Source organism: Thermobia domestica, chromosome 10, assembly GCF_964235325.1.
Source record: "Thermobia domestica chromosome 10, izTheDome1.hap1.1, whole genome shotgun sequence".
Lineage (NCBI taxonomy): Eukaryota > Metazoa > Arthropoda > Insecta > Zygentoma > Lepismatidae > Thermobia > Thermobia domestica.
In genome coordinates, this window is record NC_137463.1 from 242,609,019 (window position 1) to 242,633,135 (window position 24,117).

The 24,117-nt window shown below is 35.4% G+C and overlaps 1 protein-coding gene across 2 annotated transcripts in view; it reads left to right on the forward strand.

The window, feature by feature from the left end:
- The window catches only part of Cad88C (cadherin 88C), a 331,106-nt gene that overhangs the window by 300,981 nt on the left and 6,008 nt on the right, over positions 1–24,117 (forward strand). For both annotated transcript variants that reach the window (XM_081729422.1, XM_081729423.1), the window contains 9 exons: positions 2,547–2,735; positions 4,254–4,386; positions 10,658–10,818; positions 13,216–13,455; positions 15,068–15,253; positions 16,587–16,723; positions 20,914–21,112; positions 22,365–22,557; positions 23,387–23,519. In XM_081729422.1, the coding sequence (XP_081585548.1) occupies positions 2,547–2,735; positions 4,254–4,386; positions 10,658–10,818; positions 13,216–13,455; positions 15,068–15,253; positions 16,587–16,723; positions 20,914–21,112; positions 22,365–22,557; positions 23,387–23,519 (1,571 nt within the window). The remainder of the gene's footprint in view (positions 1–2,546; positions 2,736–4,253; positions 4,387–10,657; positions 10,819–13,215; positions 13,456–15,067; positions 15,254–16,586; positions 16,724–20,913; positions 21,113–22,364; positions 22,558–23,386; positions 23,520–24,117) is intronic.

The following is a 24,117-nucleotide window of genomic DNA, read 5'->3' on the forward strand; positions in this document are numbered from 1 at the left end:
CGGCGGGCGAATAATTGGGCGGTTGGAATTAGGCCGATAGCAAGTTGAAGTGGCGCAGGAATTTAATGTGAACAAAAGTGTTGTTTCGAGGCTGTGGAGTCGCTTCCAAAATGTAGGTGAAGTTTGTAGACGTCATTGAAGAAGCCGTCCGAAGAAAACGTCGGCCGTCGAGGACCGATTTATCACAATTTCTGCCAAACGTAACCGTCAAGCTTCATACTCTCAACTGGCCAATGAGTTGTTTCAGGCTACAGAACAACGCGTGAGTCGTGAAACTGTTCGTCGGCGGCTCAATAGAGCAGGACTGTGTGCAAGAAGGCATGTGCTGTGTGTGCCATTGAAACTGGAGCACAAACGTGCGCGTTACACATGGTGTCAGGAACATGTTGCATGGGGGAACACCAGTGGGCGCATGTCATGTTCGCCGATGAGTGGGATTCTGCCTGTCGTCAGATTCTGGTCGGACTTTAGTGTGGAGAGAGCCAGGAACACGCTATCATCCAAACTTCATTGCTGAACGGCCGTCCTATGGCGATGGTTCCATTATGGTGTGGGGCGGAATTATGCTGGATGGGAAAACGGACCTCCATATTGTGCAACATGGCACTTTAACAACAGAACGGTACTGGGATGAAATTCTCAATACACGTGTGCGCAATTTCCGCGGTGCATTTGCCCCAGACTTCCTGTTCATGGATAACAATGCCCGCCCACACCGTGCACATCTTGTATCCGAGTATCTGGAGAGCGAAGACATTACGCGTATTGCATGGCCTGCATATTCGCCGGAGTTGAATCCCATCGAGCATGTGTGGGATGCTCTTGGGCGGCGAATAGCGCAGCGCAGTCCACCAGCACGCACTCTCCCTGACCTGCAAACAGCTCTTCTCGAGGAGTGGCGCCATCTGCCGCAAGACTTGATCAACACTCTGATTTGCAGCATGGAGGCCAGATGTCGTGTCTGTATAGCTGTTCGTGGTGGTCACACGCCATATTGACTACCTATGCCCTCGCACAATCCAGCTTCACCTGTTGAGGTATCGTTGTGCTAAACTTTTTGGTCACTCTGTACATCCTAACTGTATTGTTCGTCTTCGCTTGTGCTGCATTGTGAATCTGGACTGTCCGTTTGTTCACTATACTTGGTGAAGTGATCGTGTCATCTTATTTCCTGCCACTTTCTTCGAGTTGCTTAAGTTTTGTGGAGCAGTGTATATATATATATATATGAAATCCGGTTAATGTTCTGTGAGTTAGTGGAATTTGTATTTATATCTACCTATCTGACAGAATATATGAGTACATAATACTTCTCGAAATACGTATAATCAAACATGTTCAGATGTTTGCAATATTCACTTACTATTAAATATTTTACACTAACCTGTAGATATTTTAGAGCAACAAAGAAGAAATATGATTGAGTAACCTAGTTCAACAAAAGAATAGTCAGATGGCTCTGGAGACATAAGTGACCATTACACGTAATTGTGCGAAACATGATATTTAAGTAGATCACTCACATTAATTAGTATTGCATTTCTTATGCAAGTGTCTTTAAAGCGTGTATAATTTATGACACACAAAGAGTAATAAAAGTGACTGACTGGACCGGAACTCGAACCCAGGACCTTCAGCACACCGTGCCGATGCGCTAACTGGGTGACGTAGTTCCTAGATTCTAATTCCGGTCCAGCCAGTCACTTTTTCACTCTTTGTGTGTTACAGAATTCGCACCGACAGAGGATCTGGTGAAAAAAAAAAAAAAGTTTCCTCCTTTCATTAGTGTATATTTATACTTTAATTTATAAACATTATGAACATTTATAAAGAATATGAAACATTTATAAACATTATGAAACATTTATAAACATTTATATCTGATTCCTAATATTTTTCTTTAATCAATTTGAGTTCATATACGGTTTAAATTTTCTAGCAGATTAACAGTTTTCTCAAAGTAGGTAAATCAAAATTATTGTAAATTGGATTCAGATTGAAAGTAACGTACCGATATCTAATAGCATTTGTTTTGAAAATAATTTAATGGATAATAATAGTAGGTAATGCATGAAGCTTAACTTCAATTTACTTTGAATATAAACTTTTTAATATCCAGTGTAATGTCTGTTTATATTAGTTTGTGGTTGACAGTGCCTTGTTTTCAAGAGAAAAATTGAACATCCTTGTGTCTTATGCATTTATTTAAGTACAAGTTTCAGTTTTATCAAAGTTCTTTCTATGTACATTTTGTTTTTGATAATTTTTTTTTAGACGCAATTTTATTTCTTTATTTCGATTGTCGGTCTCGAAATGCTAAGATGCACGGCTTTTCAAATTACTGAAATTTCATTCTGCAATAACAAAAATCAATCAGAAATCTATTTTCACCGATGTAGGTAATTCTTTCCATAAATATTAAATCATGCTGATTATCGGAAACTGAATCACAAATTGACGAAACCCATGTTCAATGAGACTGCAGGTGTGTTTTCATTATTTACGAACAATTAAAACTTCTTTTGCTGTTCTTATTTGTTTTTCAGAATGCTACAATTGGCACAACAGTTATCGAAGTAGAAGCAATTGATGACGACATTGGCTCAAATGGCGCCGTACGCTATCGTCTCAAGCAGGATCCCATGGGTCATTGGCGGACTTTCACAATTGACGAAATAACCGGAGTTATTCAATTGAAGCAGCATTTGGACAGAGAAAGACAAAAACTGTACGAGGTAAAATAATATGCAGAAATTATTATTATTTATATATTTCGGATGTGTGATGTTATATATTATATAGAGGAAAATAATTTTCTTATTGAGATGTAATAATGATCCCTGTGCTTAGAGGTAAAAAATAAAACAAATTCAAACTTTGTATGAGGGTAAGTGAAAAATTATCCGCATTGTAGCTATAACTTTTTTTTTTTTTACATTGATTATACTGACCTCTGTTCTCGTTTATTTTATTGTTATGCTGTTGTGGTCACGCTATGAAAGTTTGATCCTAATTCCTCCATTTGTCTTCCTTTTGTTGCAGATAGATAATGGCCGCTCCATTAGAAATCTGCACCAAAGAGGAACAACGAGCAGTGATCGTTGTGGTTGGAAGGCGTATCAGGAACCATGTCTAATCTCTAGACGATGTACCACTTCATTAATAGTCACTCGACTGTCTAACAGAACCATGTCACGTGCATGCTCAATATTGTTATCATTTGTGACCGTAGATGGTTATCCAGCTCTTTCCTCGTGCATAGTACTTGTTGCTATACAGCTATAACTTTTACTTGCTATACCGCTATTACTTTTACTATTAAAATAATTACTTCCAAACTAAGGCACTCTTTATTTACGGACAAGGGTACATGCACACAAACTTCAAAAGTACTTTACTAATTTGTATCCCCATGCTACTAAATAATATTCTTCACATTACTTCTAACAAGCCCACTGGCATACTCCAACTTCATTCTTGCTCACACGAACTAACTCCTGACTCATGCCAAAGCCGGCCATCCTCATGCCCATCACAGACTATTGACAGTAGTCTCACACTCTTCACAGACTATTTGCTATACCACATTCTCCACAGATTACTCACTATTTAACGCTTCCACATTTTCACAGATTATTCACTATTACACTCTTCCACATTCTTCACAGATTATTCACTATTACACCCTTCCACATTCTTCACAGATGAAGTAGTTATTTTAATAGTAAAAGTAATAGCAGTATAGCAAGTAAAAGTTATAGCTGTATAGCACTTGTGCGACCATTTTTGAACTTTTCAATCCATTCGTAGACACTCTGTTTCGGCAAGACGTTGTTCCCGTATTGTGCCGAAAGTCTTTGATAGCTTGCGCCCCTGATACATCTTCCGACCCCCCCCCCCAAAAAAAATCACCACTCATTGTTCCTCTTTGGTACAAACTTCTAGTGAAACAGCTAAGATCTATCTGCAACAAAAGGAAGACAAATGGAGGTGCTAGGATCAAACTTTCACAGCATGACCGCATCAGCATAAAATAAATGAGAACAGAAGTCAGTATAACAATGTAAGAAAAGTTATAGTTACATTGCGGATTTTGATTTACCCTCGTACCATATTTTAATTGTATTTAATTTCATATCATTTTCCTGGGACCATTTAAGCATTCAAGCAAAAGTTATTTGGTAAGAATTGTGTTGTGACTGTTTGATACTAGTTAATGTCTTAACTTTTTCTTTCTGTTTACTTTTCTCTAGATTCGTGTAGAAGCCCATGATTTGGGAGTCCCAACCCCATTGTCTTCGGATTTAGACTTAACTGTTTATGTTAGAAACGTTAATGATTACGAACCGCAATTTATGGTGGATGAATTCATTGTCAATTTTACTGGTAAGTTGGTCTTCTTTTATATAATTGCACAATTAAGGAGAAGGTGCTGCTAGTTCCCTCATACACTTGTAATTCTATTTAAAGTTCTGCGCTACAATAATTCAAAACACGTAAATGTTTTGCATTTCAATGTAGGGCTCACATATTGAACTGATGGGAAGCCTGGAGACCAATAGCATGTATATGATTAAGGATAGAAATTTGAAATCGAAGATTTCTTCTGCATGTTATTACTACCGTTACTTCCAGTAGCGGCCTACGCCCCCAGTTTTTTGAGTGATAAATATAATGAAGCTGTTATACAGGGTGTCTCAGAAGTCCCTTCACATAGGGTAACACTATTATTACAACAAAATGTAACAGGAGAAACTGTCTCCAAATATGATGTTTTCAATCTAAAGTGAAGGATTTTTTTTTTTTTTTAATCGGATGAGCTTCACCTGGACCCACAACATAGGTGAATGAAGTTACTGTCTTTTACACTAACATGTCGATGGCAAGCCCCCATTTCAAACAGTAATGAAGTTACTGTCTTTTACACTAACATGTCGATGGAAAGCCCCCATTTCAAACAGTAACTTCACTTACTTATGTTGTGGGTCCAGATAAATGGCAACGTCGCATTTTCATTTAACATTGGACGCATAAAGACTGTACAGCCCAAACGGCTCGTCAGATTTTAAAAAATTCCTTCACTTTAGATTGAAAACATCATATTTGGAGATGTTTTTTCCTCTTATATCCTCTTATATTTTGTTGTAAAGGGGAACTTTTGACACACCCTATATATATATATATATATATATATATATATATATATATATATATATATGGAAGTATAGAGTAAGCTCATCATATTCTTATCATAGTCTGGCTTCTGTCTGCCCCCTCCCCCGTGTTTTTACTTTCTAGATCCGCCACTGGTTACTTCTTATAATCACTAACACTACTAACCAAACGTACACTGAACAGAACTAAATTAAAATAAATTTCAGATTATATTCACCAACCTTGTTCATATTTTTTCGAAGTTGTTCGCCGCTGAAGAATTCTATTTTTCCAGATGTTGACATTCTGTTCCTATCGTCTAATCATAAAGTTTTTGTTGCACTAAACAATCGTTATGTTACTGACTTGTATACCGGGAATATACCGTACTGAATTATTTTGAACAGGTTTGGTGCACTTGCTTTCTTGAAAAACACATTTTATGATTCACAACAACTATCATTATCCTCTCTTTGTGTTAACATTATAGGCTTCAAAACATATTGTACAGTTTATTTCCATCGAAACTAATTTTAGTTTCGCATCACTTTTATCAAGTCTGTAAAATGAAAACAGAGTTGTTGCTGCGCGATAATAAGGCACAATAATGAAAACAATGCAAACTTAGCCTTTTGTTCTAATAATAATTAAAAAAAACAATGCATAACTAACAAGAATGGAGCACAGTATATGTTATAAGGCACAAATGCCATAGATAATTAATAGTGCATATTCAACGTACTTAAAAAGTTTGTTATTGAATTCTCTATGTCTGTGTGTCTGTCTATCTGTCTGTCTGTCTGTTATTTGCGATTTTTTTTCAATTTTGAACCCTGCATTCGATAGGGCATCAAAAATTATCAGAGAAAGTGATTACATTTTTCGCGTCACTCTTACTGTTCCCAAGATATTGGCCAAAAAATGGCCGATTTCCAGAGATTTAAGGAACCATATCTCGGGAACCGTAAGTCATACAGAGATCATATTGGTGTTGATCAATATCTGAAAGGATGGTAAATATTTTTGTACCAAATAGTAACCGGTGGCCACTGCCCAACTGGCCTCTGGTTTGGCCAGTGGCCAGTGGCCACCAATTAATATCGGCACCAAAATGTTTACCATCCTCTTAGGGATTGATTAACACCAATATCATCTCTCTATGACTTACCGTTCCCGTGATATTGGCCAAAAATATTGCCAATTTCTAGATATTTAACGAGCCATGGCTCAGGAACCATAAGTTGTAGAGAGATGATATTGATGTTGATCAATACATAAGACTATGGTAAATATTTTGGTACGAAATAGTAACCGGTGGCCCACTGTCCAACTGACAACTGTTTGGCCAGTGGCCATGAGTACGAAAATGTTTAACGTTCTATTAGGCATGATTAACACCAATATCATCTCTCTATGACTTACCGGTCCCGTAATATTGGCCAAAATATAGTTCCGACTACGGGAGATTTAAGGAGCCAAATCTCGGGAACCTTAAGTCACACAGAGATCATATTGGTATTGATCAATACCTAAGAAAATGGTGAACATTGTAATACCAAATAGTAACCGGTGACCACTGATTAACTGTCTACTGGCCAACTGGCCGCCGTTCCCCAGATATTGTCCCAAAAAGTTCGAATTTCTAGATATTTAAGCAGCCATATCTCGAGAACTGTAAGTCATATAGAGATGATATTTTACTAATTTTTGCGAGAAAGAGAAGAAGGTGCGGATAAAAAGATTTACTTTTAATCTAGGAACATGACAGTTATTCTTCCCGCTCCATCTCTCCATTCTTTTCAAGTTCGTTCTGGCAATGCTCTTGGAGCATTCTCATTTGGTTTAATATTTAAGCGCACAGATGTAGACGTAGAATGTATTTCAAACCTGGGGTGCATCCGAAGATCTGACAACCTTTTTTTCAATACGAAGTATTAATTAGAATTTGAGATACGGTGTTTTTACTCTATACCTATTCAGATTTTTATTTGATGTAAGTTTTGTTTGACGTCTATGCAATGAGATTGCTATTCATCTAGTTAAGAAAGAACAAACCTCATATACTTCTGATTCTGCTACAGAATTCTCGGTCAACAAAGTATATTGAATATTTTAGCAATCTCCACTATTCCTGTGGTATTAGTGTAACTTGATATTCCAGTTCATTGCAACGTGAGTGAGTTTCACGCACTCCTCAACGTAAGATCTTTCCCGTGGTTGAGTACATTTGTTCTTTTGTTGGTAGGCGTAATGAAATTAAATGTTCAAACTCTGTAACTATGTTCATAATTTCATTAAAATTATTCGTTGGCAGGCGTAATGAAATTACGTGTTCAAGCTCTGTAACTATATTCAAAAATTCGTCAAAATTAGTCTCAACTGAGAAGTTACTAACCACAATTAACTTAGGTAATATGTATTCATCCAACTTAAATTTTACATTGTTTACATATATGTAATTTTTTTCTTGTATTTGTTTTGTACTATTTTTAGTGCATACCTTATTACTCATATAAATAACACGTTACATATTTGAAGAGTTAAAACACAGAAATACTGCAGGATGATATTTAAATCATGTGTACAATATGACCACTGTCTGCTTAAATATAGGTCTCTATTCCTATTCGGGCTGCGGTGGCTCAGTGGTAGAGCGTTCACCTCTGGTGCATAGGGCCCCGGGTTCAAACCCTCCTCCCCCCAAGTGAACTTTCTTGTGGACAAACACCGTGTGTGGGGGTTTCCTTGGGGTTCTTCCGTTTCCTCCCACTTTCTTCATTCCACCATTCCATTCATTTTTCATAATCACCGTCTCCTTTAGCCTAACCGGCATAATCGTGGGACGTAAAACTCAAAAATTTCATTTTCATTTCATTTTCTATTCACTATTCGCAGTTGTGCAAGACATGTCAGTTGATTCTTGCTGTCAGATATTGTTTACTTTTGGAAACAACTCAAGACCATCTTGGCACTCAAAAGAAAATAAATAAATAAATAAAAACATGGACTAACATACTTACATAAATGTAAAAACAAATACGTTAGTGTGACAGCACAAGATAAGGGTAAGGCATTGTAGATATAATGCAGACTTATAAGCATCAGGTCCTAAAATGTTTACTTTATAAGAAACATAATATAAGAACGCAGACTGAAAGTATTTGAGAACAAGCTCCTGAAACGAATATTCGGACCCAAGAGGAACGGGAATGGGGAATGGCGGAAACTTCATAACAAGGAACTGCATAATTTATACCGTTTACCAAGCATTGTTAGGGTCATCCAATCTAGGAGGCTAAGGCGAGCAGATCATGTAGCCAGAACGGAAGAAAGTAGAAACGCTTTCAAAGTCTTAACTGAAAGTCCAATCGGAAAACGACCATTAGGAAGATATAGGTCTTTAGAGGGGGAGGACAATATCAAGATGAATCTCGCAGAAAGAGGAATTGAAAGTAAACACTGGGTCCAGTTGGCTAAGGATAGAAATCAGTGGAGAGCTTTTGTGAACGCAACATTGAACCTCCGAGTTCAATAGGCCACAGAGTTAGTTCTTTAGAAACATAATATAGGGTGGCCCAAAAGTAGGTATACACCCCTGCATTGATCAATTATAACATTCTAGTTTATGGATTTACTTGCTTCGACTGTTCCGGGCTTAAGTTATAAGTAAAAATACATTAAGAACAAGTAATAAATTGGGTCTACCTGTTTGATAACAATAAGAAATGATATAAAATACAGTGAGCTGATCAGTACGGGACAGTACATCTACTTTTGGGCCACCCTATATTGATGTTTAAGAAAAACAAACAAAACTTAAGTTGAAAATTGAGAGAAACACACATGAAACACATTACATTAGAATTATTCCAATAGTAAACACGAACGAAAGTAATTTGAATAAATCTTGGTGCAGAACAGGAACGCATCCACGCGGAGGGTTCACTGGTTCCGGACCTCCGCAAAATTCAGTAACTCAACATAAATTTGTATACTTTCTTAATAACACAATACTTGTTTAGCAGGAATAAAATTGATTTAACATAAAGATTTGATTTTACACTTCATCTGTATTCTTTCTTTTCTTATAGAAAGTAACTAGTTCTAATATTTTTTTTTTCTAAGAATATAAGTGGCAGTATCGAACAATTACTTATGGTCTTTTCAGGTGTAGAACAATACTACATAGATGTTGTTCTTGCAGTATTACACGTTCCTCTTCCCAAACTTTGGACCCTTTTAACAAAAAATTATGGGTGCGCATGGTACAGAACTTTACTGAAAAGAAAGAACATGTTCACCTAAAACAGAAAAAATTACCAGCACTCCAAAGTGTTTTTATTTAAGCCAGGACAGGTGACGTGGTTTCCCATTGCACCAATTTTTGTTGGAAGCGAGATGGTGCAGTGGGGAACGGCCTATATTCTGAGGATCGATCTTGAATGATGGTATTGTACACCAGTCACCTGTATCGGGTTCAAGTCCCAGTCGTGGCTCGGAGCTCAGGTTAACAGTAGGTCCTGTCCTTTGTAAGTTTCTCGGTGTTGTATAAGGACGTTAAAGAAAAAAAACAACTTTTAGTTGTTTTACTAGTTGCCGTTGCATAATATAATGCAGTTATACAACGAAGACCATCATTTTGGATGTAGTGTTTTAAGTTTCTATTGTAATGTATGGCAGAGAAGCGATACACAGGTCTGTCCTTCACCTTTTCATTATTAAAGTTTTTATACAAACTTACGTACACTGAGTTACAAATGAATAATGTCTCTAATGATAGCCCTTTCTCTATGAGTCGGACCAGAGCAGCGCGGAAGTCTTGAGGATTATTGATTAGGAATTTCCTACCCAAAGCAGCGAGGAGATTAATAAGGAACCTCTTGCCCGTAGCAGCGCAGAGGTGAGTAGTATCTCCTGTCCAGTGCAGGGCGGAAACGGAAAGGAGCCTCTTGCCTGTAGCATCGCAAAGGTAGGTAGCACTTCCAGCCCAGTGCAGCTCGGAGATTGTATAGAAACAGCTTGCCCGTAGCAGCGCAGAGGCGGGTTGGTGTCTCCTGCCCAGTGCAGCGCGGAAGTGGAAAGGAACCTCTTGCCCTGAGCAGTTCAGAAGTAAGGTGAGGGAGTCTCTCCCGCCCAGAGCAGTTTGAAGAGGAAGGTAGGAAGTGATCAGCTGGAACTGAAGTCTTCTGCCTCTTGACGTGCTCTTGTATAGGTAGTTTTGGACGCGGAGCCTGTGGAGGGGTTGTAGGAGTCCTCTTCGTGACTCGCCGTGACCTCCTCGTATTTGTTCGGAGACAGCATCCGTCGGGAGATCCTTGGGGAGAAGCACGTGATGTTGTTTCTAAATATGAGAGAATATTGCACTATACATCCTGGTCCACCTTCTTTTAGCTTTTAACTACCTTACTTGTTGTGTTACACAGTTGAAAACCCACGAAGAGGTTTAGAAACTGAATATGCGTTGTGAAAGCACGTTTTTTCACTATCTTATTTTCCTTTCTAGAGCATAAATCTCCTGGGAAAGAGAGAAAGCGAATCATCGATGCAGTTGATCAAGACGATGTGGATGAATTGGATGGCCCTCCGAGTCCTGTCTGTTTCTTTATTGTTGGAGGAAATGAAGGCGGATACTTCACCATAGACTCCTTCCGACATGAATTAATGGTATTTACTTTTTTATTGTATGTTCATTTATTTATTTATTTTCAATTGTTTTCTACTTAAACAGCTATTATCATTTTAAAGAATTTAACTTTAATACTGGTTAAAAGCCATTATGATTTATATTTTACTACTGAAATATTGGTTATTACAGTTACCACTTATAGCACTCAAAGAGCATTTCGATGCGGATTGTCTCTTTAATACATTAATTCATACAAAAAAAAAAGTAACACTAATATTTAGGCGGATATATTAGTATAAACAGAATACAGGATCACAAGTAAATTGTGCAAAAATTTTAAAATATTATAATTCCTTTCTGTAAATGAGAAAAACATATCTTAAAGTTTTAAATAATAGTATTTATTGCAATTGTCAAAGCAATAGCTTTTACAAATTGATGATATTGTTATTAGAAATAATGTGGAAGTGAGACAAAGACTGTAACTAGTCCGCAACTGCGAAAACATTTCTCTATTTTGAATCCTGAGGTAAATATTTTCTACAATATATAAACATGTTTTATAATTATCTAATGAATTTTCTGATAAGAAAGTGTTTAAATAAAGAAAAAAAATATTGATTAATACGACTACTATTCTAGAAATATCAGTGAAATGTTAATCTGAAAGTATTCTGCAACTGGTATGTTCATTTCAAACTGATAATTTGAGTGCTTCTTTTTTACTATTGTTCAATGAAATTTATTGTGAGTGGGTGTGAACTCCATTTTTAAGTCCTACATCATCAAAATAGTAAAAACTCCGTTCGTCTTGGAACGCAGATAAATGTTTGATCAAAAAACACAGAAAAGCTAGATTAAACGTAAAAAACACATTTAGACTGAAAGTATTAGTTTTCTATACAAGGTAAGTCAAAAGGGTGGACCCGATTTCAGATTTTGTGAAATCTAATAAACAATTGTCAAAGTTTTCTTCAAACATAATGTGTAGAGGCACGAGTTTTTCGCAATGCGCGATAAAACGAAATCCGTCAGAATTAAGTAATTTTCAGTTTCTTGACGTTTTGTGATATTTTACGTGTATTTTCATTGGTTTTCGTTGCGCGATAAAACGCGAAATTGGCAAGTTTGCGCGAAATTTCTAACAATACGCGAAATAACGCAAAATTTTAAAAATACGTTTTCGTTAATTTAAAAATGTCAATTTTCCGCTGACGGAACGGTAGAACGTGGCATGTACGGTGCATTTTGGGTGATTCAAATACGACTATAGAGAACATGTCGCGCGTTAGCTAGCTATCATCATCACAAACTTTCCTACTCATACTAAGTTTAGTTACTGGTTTTCGTTCAGTTTGGTTTAAAAGAATATAATTTTCTATAAGAAATTTACAATGTCAAGTGAAATATTCTGTGTATTTTGTTTGTAGGTAATTAATGGTTTATTTCTGTAGTGATCTATGAATAAAAGGAAAAAGTTGTAAAAATGTCAGGGAATATCTTTTTCACAAGAGCTACAAAATGCGAAACTTTACTTGGAAAATGCGATAAAACGCGAAATATGAAAAAGGAAACACGAAATTTTCAAATTCTTAGTGCGAAAAACTCGTGCCCCTAATAATGTTCAATGTGAGGACCTCGCATAACTCGGGACACATCAAGCCGATACTCTATCCCTTGCCAAACCTTTTGTAGCATGTTGCGTCAATATCAGGAATTCATTTCATGCTCGCTACTGGTTCTTAGCAGTACAAAGTGAAAACACTTTGAAAGTTAACCCTTTGAAGCGCTTGTCTTACAATAACATATATCTATTAGATTTCTCAGAATAAATGCGTGAAATCGGATCAATCATTTTGATTTACTCTGTATAGCCATGTCGACATGGATTGGTATATGCAACTCTATTAGAAGCGCTTCAACTTATAAGTATCTACAGATTGTTGAACATTCCGAAAAAAATACACAAGTTAAAATAAAATCACTAAATTTGTCTATAATATTCATAATGTGTAACTAATTATAAATTGAAGTGCTTCTCATAGACAGAGTTTTTGTTGACAAAGATATATAGAACTAACGCGTAACGATTTTCAGTGCAGTTTTTTAAGTTTAATTTGTTTTCTGTATGTTTGTTCAAACATTTATTGACTTTGCAAGAAAGTGTAAGTTTATTGTTCTGAAGATATAGGACTTAAAAGGAGTTTGAGAATATCTATTCATAACAAACTCCCTTGAAAAGTAGCAGAATAAGCATTCGATATATTGATTTGAAATTAACACATCAGTTACAGAAAACTTCAAAGTAAATTATCAGCTTTGTTACTGAAAGCACAATTTGTTCACTGCGTACAGTATTTATATTCGGGAAATACTTTTATTTTGAACAGATAAGAATCATAGAAAGATAGTTAACTGATTTATTGTAATGATAGGTGATCAAAGAACTGGATCGCGAGGAGAAGGAGAACCATCTATTGTTAGTAAAGGCCACCGAGGATTGTTTGAATCATCCGCCAAATGTGAGCTTCTTTGACCCAAAAGATGATACACTTCTGAAGGTGATAGTCTACGTCAATGATATCAATGACAACGCTCCAAGGTTTGTCAAAAGAGTCTTCACTGGTGGTGTTACTACAGAAGCAGATTTTGGGACCGAATTTATGCAAGTCAAAGTAAGTAAACAAACATACTCTCATAAATCTCTAATATAACTACGTGAGGTTCTACTTCTACTTTTAACACAATTTGTATTTAACACATGCCTTGTTTTCTTATTTTGTATTAAAGTTTTAGGTTCATTAAGTATCTTAAAACGTAGCGACAATATTTTAAATTTGCTTTGCTTTATACATATATTATGTATATTTCCATTATTCGGTATAGTATCTCCATCATAATTCGGTAAGAACTTTCGTTAGTTATATCAACAAATCTTGTATAACACGAACCCACTGTTAGCAAAATATAGGGTGACCAGACGTACTGATTTTCGCAGTACAGTAATGCTTCTCAAAGAGCTGTCCTACGTGTTGCGAAGACACCTAGAAAATCGAGAAATGTCCTTTTTTTTTTTTTTTTTTTTTTTTTTTTAATGTCCTGCGAAATGTCCTCAGTGTTTATGTTTTATTCAACTTTGTAACGAGTATATTGAGCAGTGATCTACAACTTTTGCAGACGTTAACAATTTTTGAACTCGACGAGGTTTAACTCAGTAATTGAATAGGAATGTCCAGAGCAGCTTGAAATACATTCATAAATTGTCAGGAAAAGAAGGAAACGAGCCCTACCTGTATGATGAAATTACAAATGTAAAGAAATGTAAAAAAAAAAAAAAATGCAACTTCTGAAAAAATTAAAGAATGGAACACTGCTCAAATGAGGATAGATTTAAGATGGAGTGAATTATTAAAGCATTTGAAGAAAATTCATTCCCTATTCCCAAGTATGTGATGTTGTGGAGTATAGATGTACTTTCCTACCACAAATGCTCCAACTGAGAGGGTATTTTTTTTTAATGAATAATTTGTGGACTGATGAGAAATCTTAGTTGAAAACAGAAACTCTTAAACACCTAATAACAACCAAATGTAACTATAATTTTACCAATAGTGAATTCCATGATATGATTTTTGCAAAACAGCAAGTTACTGCACGCTCCACATTCAAACGAAAACTATGTCATCAAGCAATGTACTGATGTTTAGTTGATAAACAGATATCACATATTAATGAAAATAATTTGCTAACTTTCTTTAAAAAAAAAAATTGCAAGTAATGGATAAATAACTGTTAAAATGAACCGCATTTTTATACTTCATTAAAATCTTATGCTTCAACATACTTAAGTTTTCTTTTTAATTAAAGTGACTCCTTTATGTTACTCCATCAAATTGTTTTAAGTTGTTTTATCAATGTTGTATTTGTCATTCATGAAAGTATTTGGAGTTATGTTGAATTCCTTCTCATACTTCTGTTGAGTACCTTTCTTTTTTATATAACAAAAATAAATTATTATCTTACGGTTAACGTTAAATGAAATAAGAACATGTGTATTGCCTACGCAATAAACTATCATATACTATTATATTTGTATCCTACTTTTCGCTTGTCAGAATCTGGTCACCCTAGCAAAATAACATAATGAAATAAAATAGTTCAGTCCTATAAGTAGATATTTTTGAATTACTTAAATAATTTTTTGCCTTTTGAACAGTAGCTAATACTTTACTTGAGCGAATGATGTTTATATTCAGTTTTGTATGACCTTTTCTTTATTGATTCCAGGCTGTAGATTTGGATAGTGGCCAAAATGCAGAAATGAATTATTACTTAATTGGAAGAATCCAAAAGACTCTAACTGAAGGCTTAGAGAATATTCAGAGGCCGCCTTTTATCGTTGATCAGAAGACAGGAGGCGTTGTCTTGAACTTCGATCCCCAGAAAGGAATGAAAGGATACTTTGATTTCATGGTAAGTTCACATGTGTAGAACAAGTAATGTTCCTTTTCTTTCTTTCTTTCTTTCTTTTTAAAAAGAAGAGTTTATGTAAGAAGAAAGCAGGTAAAAGATATATATCTAATATTTTTATTAACGAAGAATTGGTTAAAAACTGCTTAACAAAAAATTGGTCACTTACCAATAAATCTTTCCGTGGAGGAACTAAACACTCTTCACACGTATCGGAACAACAAGCTAGTTCCGTCAAAGTAACAAGGATAAAAACGGATGAGAGAAGAAAAGTGTAGAAAAAGGAATACATACTACAGAATAAATATAACGTAAAGAATGCTGAAATACCACGATCAGGCACAATGCGATAAAATGAGCTGAGTTGAAGGAAGCGCGATGTCTATGTTACGTCACTATTGCTAGACTCAAAATATGCATCAAAGGTAGGTAACCAAATTCTATCAATGTTGCCAGTATCCAGATTTAAAGCAGGTTTATATTTAATGAATAAAGAGTGATTCTTTAATCTCCCATTGTTTGTTTGTTTTTGCTGAACCTATTACATTAATCTGTTTTATATTATGTGTATGTTACTTTAAATGAAGCGTCAATCCCGACAGGCCCTCTTCTTGTGACTTTTTTGATTGTCTAATATGTTCTTTAATATGAGTGTTAATATTGCGTTTCGTTCGGCCTATATATGAGGAGTCACATTCGCATTGAACGCGATAAATGCCTGACTTATTTAGTGGATCAACAAAATAACTTTTAAATCCGGTAAGATATTTTTCTAAACTTTTCGGGGGAAACTGGAAGCACATATGTTATGCTTTGCAAAAATCCTTTGAATTTTTGTGGATAATTGTGGAAAGTAAGGAATTCCTATCCACGTTTTTGCCTCTTTGGGATTAACTGTTTTAGAAGCTTGCACCGATCCGCGTATTTGATCAAACCACTTTTGTAAGTTACGTAATTTATACCCGTACACGTGGAGAGTTAGTTTCCCCACGGGAGGATTTATTGGTAAGTAACCAATTTTTTGTTAATTTGAATCATCCTCTCATGCTCCTATATAATAATTTTAAGAACTGCTTAGTTCGATATTAGTTCAGTACTTTATGAGACTGTAAAATGAACATGTTAAGTAAGAGAATAAATCAAGTGACCAGCGCACGGTTTGTATTAAAGAGCGTAAGAGTATTTATAGTGGTATTTCAAGTTTGAGAACTTAATTACGTCACGTTAAAGTGTGTATACATTTATTTATTTATTCCTAGGCCTTATATATCACAACTTTAGTATAGATTGAATATTTAGATTAGGTTGAGAAATAACTTTTGTTATCTTTGTGTAGGTATTGGTAAATGATACCGATGGTCTTCACGATATGGCTCGGGTGTTCATATACCTTTTGAGGGAAGACCAAAGAGTGAAATTCGTTCTACGACAACATCCGCCCGAAGTCAGGGACAGGATAGAAATTTTCAGAGAGTAAGTATCAGTTAACAAATGTTTTTCATTAAAGTGCAACATATTTTCTTTAAACAATATGTACATTTGGACAAGCAAATCCAACAACACGTATTTTATTTTCTATACACAGTTAGATTTATATTTCTTAACCTATTATAGAACCGAAGTTTCTATTAAATGGATACAATAAAACATAAATTACATGTGTAAATAAGGTGCATGGGTCATGTAGGCAAATTACACATATTAGACATATATTATGCTAATAAATAATATACATAAAAGATAAATTACATATGCAAATATATTTTTTTATCACGAAATGTTTGTTAGATATATTTGTTATAAAGTTTTGCACAAATTATCTATTTCCACCTTTGTACCCAAGTTATTGCAACATCTTTGAATTCGACTCTTTATCTTGGATTCCTCTCCAATAAAGATATACAGTTCGCGACAAAAGTTCTTTCCGTTTGGTAAAATTTATTTTGGGAATAACGGTGGTATGGCTGGAACGTATAATTGTGGTATGGCTGAAATGTATAATGGTGGTATGGCTGGAATGTATATTGGTGGTATGGTTGGAATGTATAATGGTAGTACGGCTGGAATGTATATTGGTGGTATGGCTGGAATCTATATTGGTGGTATGGCTGGAATCTATATTGGTGGTATGGCTGGAATGTATAATGGTGGTATGGCTGGAATGTACAGAAAATTATATTCTTTTTGGTTTAATGAAAACTGTAGTAGTTGAAGTTCCATTCTGAAGCTGTTTACGAAACCAATTTCATCAAACGGAAAGAATTTTTGTGTACAGCTACCTAGACATCTAAGAGCGTTAACAGAAACCTTCACGCAAACAAAGAAAATCAATGCTACAATTTAAAATTCTATACAAAAAAACGGAGTATTGGATATTTCTATTTGTTCTTGAGACTTGTGTCGTTAAACGGGTAGGCATTATACCGAGGACATAATTATAGGACACCCATTTCAGAAGTTTTTCTAGATTACTTCAATTTACACTTTATATATTAAAATCCCCAATTCATATTCAATTTTGCGTTACCATCACTCATATGCCTTTGTTTCTGTTAAGATATATACATATACGCCATGTTGTTCCATATATACTGTATATATACATCATGTTCCAAATATGTTCATAGTAGTATTACGATATATCTTTATCAAATATATTTCCAATATTTATTTTGATAAACAACCAGTGTTTCAACGTTGATATTTCTAGGAATGAAATATTAAATATTCATTTATCTATATACAGGGTGCGGCAGCGTTCATAGTAGGATATTAAAAACACACCATCAGGCAGTAACTGTAATTTATTTATTACCTCTTATGTCAATTAATAGTTAAAGGTATGCCATTTACTAATGTGTAAGTCATTGTCTGTTGCGTGGATTACTTTTTGAATATGACTCCTGTCAAATGATGCCCCCTCTGCACAACACATTCATCTAGGCGGCGTTGGAAGCTTTCCACAACTCGGTGTAACGTATTCCCTGGGACATTGCCGACGGCAGTTCTGATGCGATCCTTCAGCTCAGGAATGGTGGCACAACGTATTCGGAAATCTTCAGGTAGCCCCAAAAGAAAAAGTCTGCACATAAAAGATCAGGTGAGCGAGGCGGCCAGGAAATGTCACCAAAACGGGAAATTACTCTGCCTGGAAATGTCTGTCGCAAGAAATCCATGCAAATTCTGGCTGTATTCGAGGTCGCTCCGTCTTTTTGAAACCATAATTGCTCCACGTCCACATCGACCATACCTAATTGGGGAAGAATGAACTCTTGCAGCATCTTTAGGTAGCGTTCACTGGTGACAGTTACAGCCAAACCGCTGTCATCCTCAAAGAAGGTCCAATAATCCCAAAGGAAGCAACTCCACACCACACTGTGACACGAGAACTGTGCATGGGCTTGATGTGGAGTTCATGCGGGTTTACATCACTACAATAACGCATATTCTGTTTATTCACCGAACCACATAACTCGGAATGAGCTTCATCTGACATCAGGATGGTGTGTAACATTTGTGGATTTTGGCGAAGGAGATCACGCATGGTTAACCAGAATGTTTCTCGTGAAACCCAATCGCGAGGCCTAATTTCCTGAACAATCTGCAGCTTATATGGGTGAAAATGGAGATCTTCGTGCAATATTCTGAATGAGCGATCGGACATATGCACAGTTTGCGAATGACGACGAGCAGATCTTTTTGGGCTACGCAATATTGCAGCACGAACATTTTCCACGGCTTCTGGTGTCCGCACAGTTCTCTCACTTCTTCCCGGTTTTCCATTGCAAACAGAACCTGTTGTTCGAAATGCACGTACCCCCTCACAATGGTCCGTCCATCTGGAACTTTCCCATGATGCCCCAAGTTGAAATGTTGCCGAAATAGACGCTGGGTAGCAATAACAGAGTTGTTATTCTTGAAATAACTTTCAACAGCAAAGGCACGATGCTGTGCACTTCACCATTCCATATCACTGTCACACTCGAAATGGCAGTTCATTAGTACACGAATGCGGCACGAGCTGGCGCGCATTCATGCAGTACGTCATTGTACTACGCAAGTCAAATTATGCTATGAACGCTGCTGCACCCTATATATATAAAAGTAAATGTCACTATATTTGTGACTTAATAACTCTTAACCACCTGGCCAATCTCGATCAAATTTTCAACATACATGAGGATCGGGCCTAAGATGGTTTTCGTCATTTTACTTTGACGGTACAACGTAAGGGAGGGATATATATATATATACTAGCAGCGTTCACCCCGCTTCGCTGCGGTCACCCCGGAACGCAATAAACCTTGTTAATTAGATAATTTTTACTTTTTCGCTTTCAAGTGATATGATAAAAACCATAGTAGATTCCAGTAAATGTTAACATTATATCGCCTGTCATTTATGTTAACCCGCCGAGTCACATGGTCATGCGGGTTGCATATAAATACGTTTATTTTTACCTATGATGAACTAATAACAAAGGATTTGTACGTATGGACACTTGAATGGTCAATTATCTCAAGACACTGGTAATTAAAAATTAAAGTGATATGATAAAAACCATCTAGGGTCCAAATCCTAATAACCCCCCAAAAATGAAAGAAATTGGTTCAGCCGTATTAGCGTGATGAGTTCACAAAGGATTTGTGCGTTCTCTTTTATATATATAGATATATATATATATAAAACTTAATAATTCTTGAACCACCTGACCGATCTCGATCAAATTTACCACATAGATGAGGTTCGGGCCTGGGATGGTTTTTATCATTTCACTTTGACGGTGCAACTTAAAGGAGGTGGATATATTTTAAAATGATCGAAAATGACCTATATTAGTGTCGAATACATACTTTTCGGAGTCACTGAGATGCACAGTGACACTTCCGATGCCGTTTAAATCCACATTCAACCCCGCGACTAGGGAAGGGGGAGATATATAAATATGATCGAAAATGGCCGATAGTAGTATCAAATCCATGGTTTTCGGGGTCGCTGAGACGAACACTGACACTTCCGATGCAGTTTATATCCAAATTCAGCTCTTTATGTCCCAAAATGAAACGTATTCTTCCCGTGCGAAGAACGAAAAAAAAACACTACTTTTCAAGAGGAGATTAAAAGATAAATCCTAAATTTCAGCTTATCATAAAAATGATAAAAATAAAGTTTTGTTATAGTTATTCATATCACAATGTAGACACCATTCACATGTAAAGATTTTTTTTTTTCTTGAGAAGCAAGTTTGAGATTGGATTTTGACTTGTATTATACGTATGAATATTTGTTTTAAGTAAATAAAAGAATACTTTTCTTCGTAAATATCTCTTTCAAATGTACTAACATGGTACTGGTAGATGTTCGAGGCTTAAACATGTTCTTGCATGACTTCCGGGTTTCATATCAAAAACAGTTCCATTTAATAAGGAAAATGCTGCATCCCAAAATATCCCAAAAATGCATAAAATGTAACATTATATAAGCAAAGCAAAGTTTATCGAAAAAACTACTCCTTGCAATGTATAAATGAAAAATCAATCAGTAAACATTTTTTGTAGTGAATTCTTAAATATGCGTATGATCATTCTATTGTAAGTTGTCATTCTAAGTAATGTATCATTTTTAATGTATATATTTAACAGATTTTTTTGCTTTTTCTCCAGGGTTCTGGGGAATGTAACAGGTGCCATTGTAAACGTGGATGAGTACAAAATTCATGAGAATCAAGATGGGTCAGTGGATAAAACTAAAACAGATCTCTATTTGCACTTTGTAAATCATAAGGACAATTCTATTATGGAGGTGGGAGAAGTTCTCAAGTTGGTTGACCAAAATATTGAAAAACTTGACGGGCTTTTTAAGGTGAGTGGCAAAATATTAAGCCGTATTTATTAGTTAAAAGTAGTATGTGCGTAATTTTAAGAAATGAAATGAAATCTTTCCGTCCCACGATTATGCCCTTTAGGCTAAGGGAGACAATAATTACAGCAAGTGAATGATGATGGAAGAATTCTGTGCAATAAGAATGTGAGGGAAAACGGGATTACCATGAGAAAACCCACGGAAAACCGGATTACTATGAGAAAACCCACGGAAACGATGTTGTCCATCACAAACTTATAGGCCAGGGATCGAACCAAGAACCCCATTTACCAGAGACAAGCGCTCTACCACTGTGCCACCATTCATCCCATGTGAGATTTTGCTCCACTCACATGAGATAATGCAACGCTAAATAGTTTCGCATACTTCTGTGTCTGTTCTGTGTTATTTTCTCTTGTAATTTTGTAATCAGTACTTTTTTATAATTCAAAATAAGCATAACATGGTTACTTAAACAGGCATTGTTTATATTTATGATAGTGAAAGGTATACTGGATATTTGTAGCTTTGGAACATTTTACAAACTTCAATAAAATGTATGTTTAGATTACATCAGGTTCTGCTATAAATTTTCAAAATTTTCTTCGAAGTTGTAGAAACATAAATAGCACGAAAGCCTGAAAAATGTTAAAAAGAAATTGAGGAGAATTAACAAGGTAAATTACATAATAATGACAGGAGAAACTTATTTAATGAATAAAGATGTAAACTTAAAAAAATCACGTAGAAATTGAAATAGAAAAAAAAGTGTTAAAATGCATAAACACACTACATATCACGAAGTTGTATGTTTATCAAGATCAAGTGATCAATGAAATGAAATGAAATCTTCCAGTTTCACGTCCCACAGTTATGCCGGCTAAGATAATTGAGACGGTGACGATGAGAAATGAATGAAATGGTGGAATGAAGAAAGTGGGAGGAAACGGGAGAACCCCGAGAAAACCCACATGTATGGTGTTCATCCACCACAAAGTTCACTTGGCGCGAGCTGGGATGGATCACGATTAAGTGATCAGATGGAAGGTACGGTTGAATGTGATTCAAACTGAGGTATGGAGTGACCCAAGAAATTGTAATGCAAAAATACTGCCATTTTTAAACCAGCTGTGACAATAATTTAATATTGTAATTAAGTGGTTCCTGATAATTCTAGATATATCTAATATATAACTTATCAAGTTCCTGTGAGTAGAATTTCTGTTGAATTTGTTGCTTTTCATCTGTGAAGGACTTCAATGTTTTGGATACTCAACCGGCAGAAGCACAGCCAATAACCGAAGACACAGAAGGGTTACTGATGATGTGGTTGGTGGGATCAACGATCTTCCTTGGACTGCTTCTCATTGTGGTCATCTCCATTTGCTTATCTCAAAGAGCCAGGTACCAGCGTCAGCTGAAAGCAGCCACAGCGACAGCATTTGGTAAGTGACAGTATAGTTTACATAGAACCTATGTATTTATTCATAGTAGTTGGTGAGACATAAAATTACTTTAATATACTACTTGTTCAGAAGTTTTTGTAATCTAGATATAAACTTTGGCATACTTCTTGCTCTGAGATATTAAGATAGAAAATAAACAATAATGAAAAAGAAAATAAAAAACCAAGTTGGAAATATTTGTACACGAGCTTTTGCGTCGAGAGTAGCCTGAAACAAGAAGATGCGTTGTCGCCATTATTATTCAGTTTTATTGTGGAATACACTAAAAGGAAAATTAAAGATAGCAACCGAGGCATAAAGTTGAATGTCACGCTCGAGGTTATGGCTTATGCTGATGGTGTCAATCTGATAGGAGATAATATAAGGACAATAGAAAGAAATGCAGAAGTTTTATTAAATGCCTGCAGAAGCAAAGGTTAAGAAATAAATGCAGAGAAAGCTAAATACATGGTAATTCACCGTAATCATAATATTACAAATTGTGAATATGTTAAAATATCAAATAATACTTTCGACAAAGTGGATACTTTCAAATATCTACAATCAATGTTAAGAGACTAAAACCATATTCACGAAGAAATTAAATGTCGATTGAAAGCAGGCAAATGTGTTATTATCTTGTAAAAACTGTATTACTTTGTGTAAAAATAAGTTTAAATCGGTTGTTTCCTCCATTCATTAATATATATAAATATTCCCGTTTATTTAATTACGTTCAATATATCAGAAGAAGCGTAATGAAAACTATGATTGAGTATTACATTGGTTCTTTAACTACAATTATTTTTTTTTTAATATTATTTTTCAGGTTCTAATGAATCCGATTTGAACCGAGTGGGAGGAAGAGTTCCCAACACTAACATGCACAGTGTAGAAGGTTCCAACCCTATTTGGATGCAAGCATATGAGAATGAGTGGTACAAGGAGGAGGATTCAGTCAGGTTAGTTACTCACACAAGCTCTAGCTTATTAAGATCCAAGGGGCTGGGTAATTTTCCCTCCATTTTTCGTTTCCTATACATAATTCAAGTATGGTTTCAAAATAACTACGATATTCTGATATTAAACATCTTTCATTCCTTAAAAGCAAAACAACATGAATGTTGCTTGAATAATAATAATAATAATAATAATAATAATAATAATAATAATAATAATAATAATAATAATAATAATAATAATAATAATAATAATAATAATAATCGATCTCAATCAAATTTCAACATAGACGAGGTTGGGTTTGATGGTATAACGTAGGAGTGGGAGGAGAGGATATATAAAAAATCAATATATATATATATATATATATATATATATAAAATTAAAGTGACTATGTTTGTGACTTAATAGCTATTGAACCACCCAACCGATCTCGATCAAATTATCAACATAGATGAAGTTCCGGCCTGAGATTGTTTTTATCATCTCACTTTAACGGTGCAACTTGATATTATATAAATGATCGAAAGTGATCGGTGTAGTGTAGAATCCATAGTTTCCGGGTTCGCTGAGACGAACAGTGATACTTCCGATGCCGTT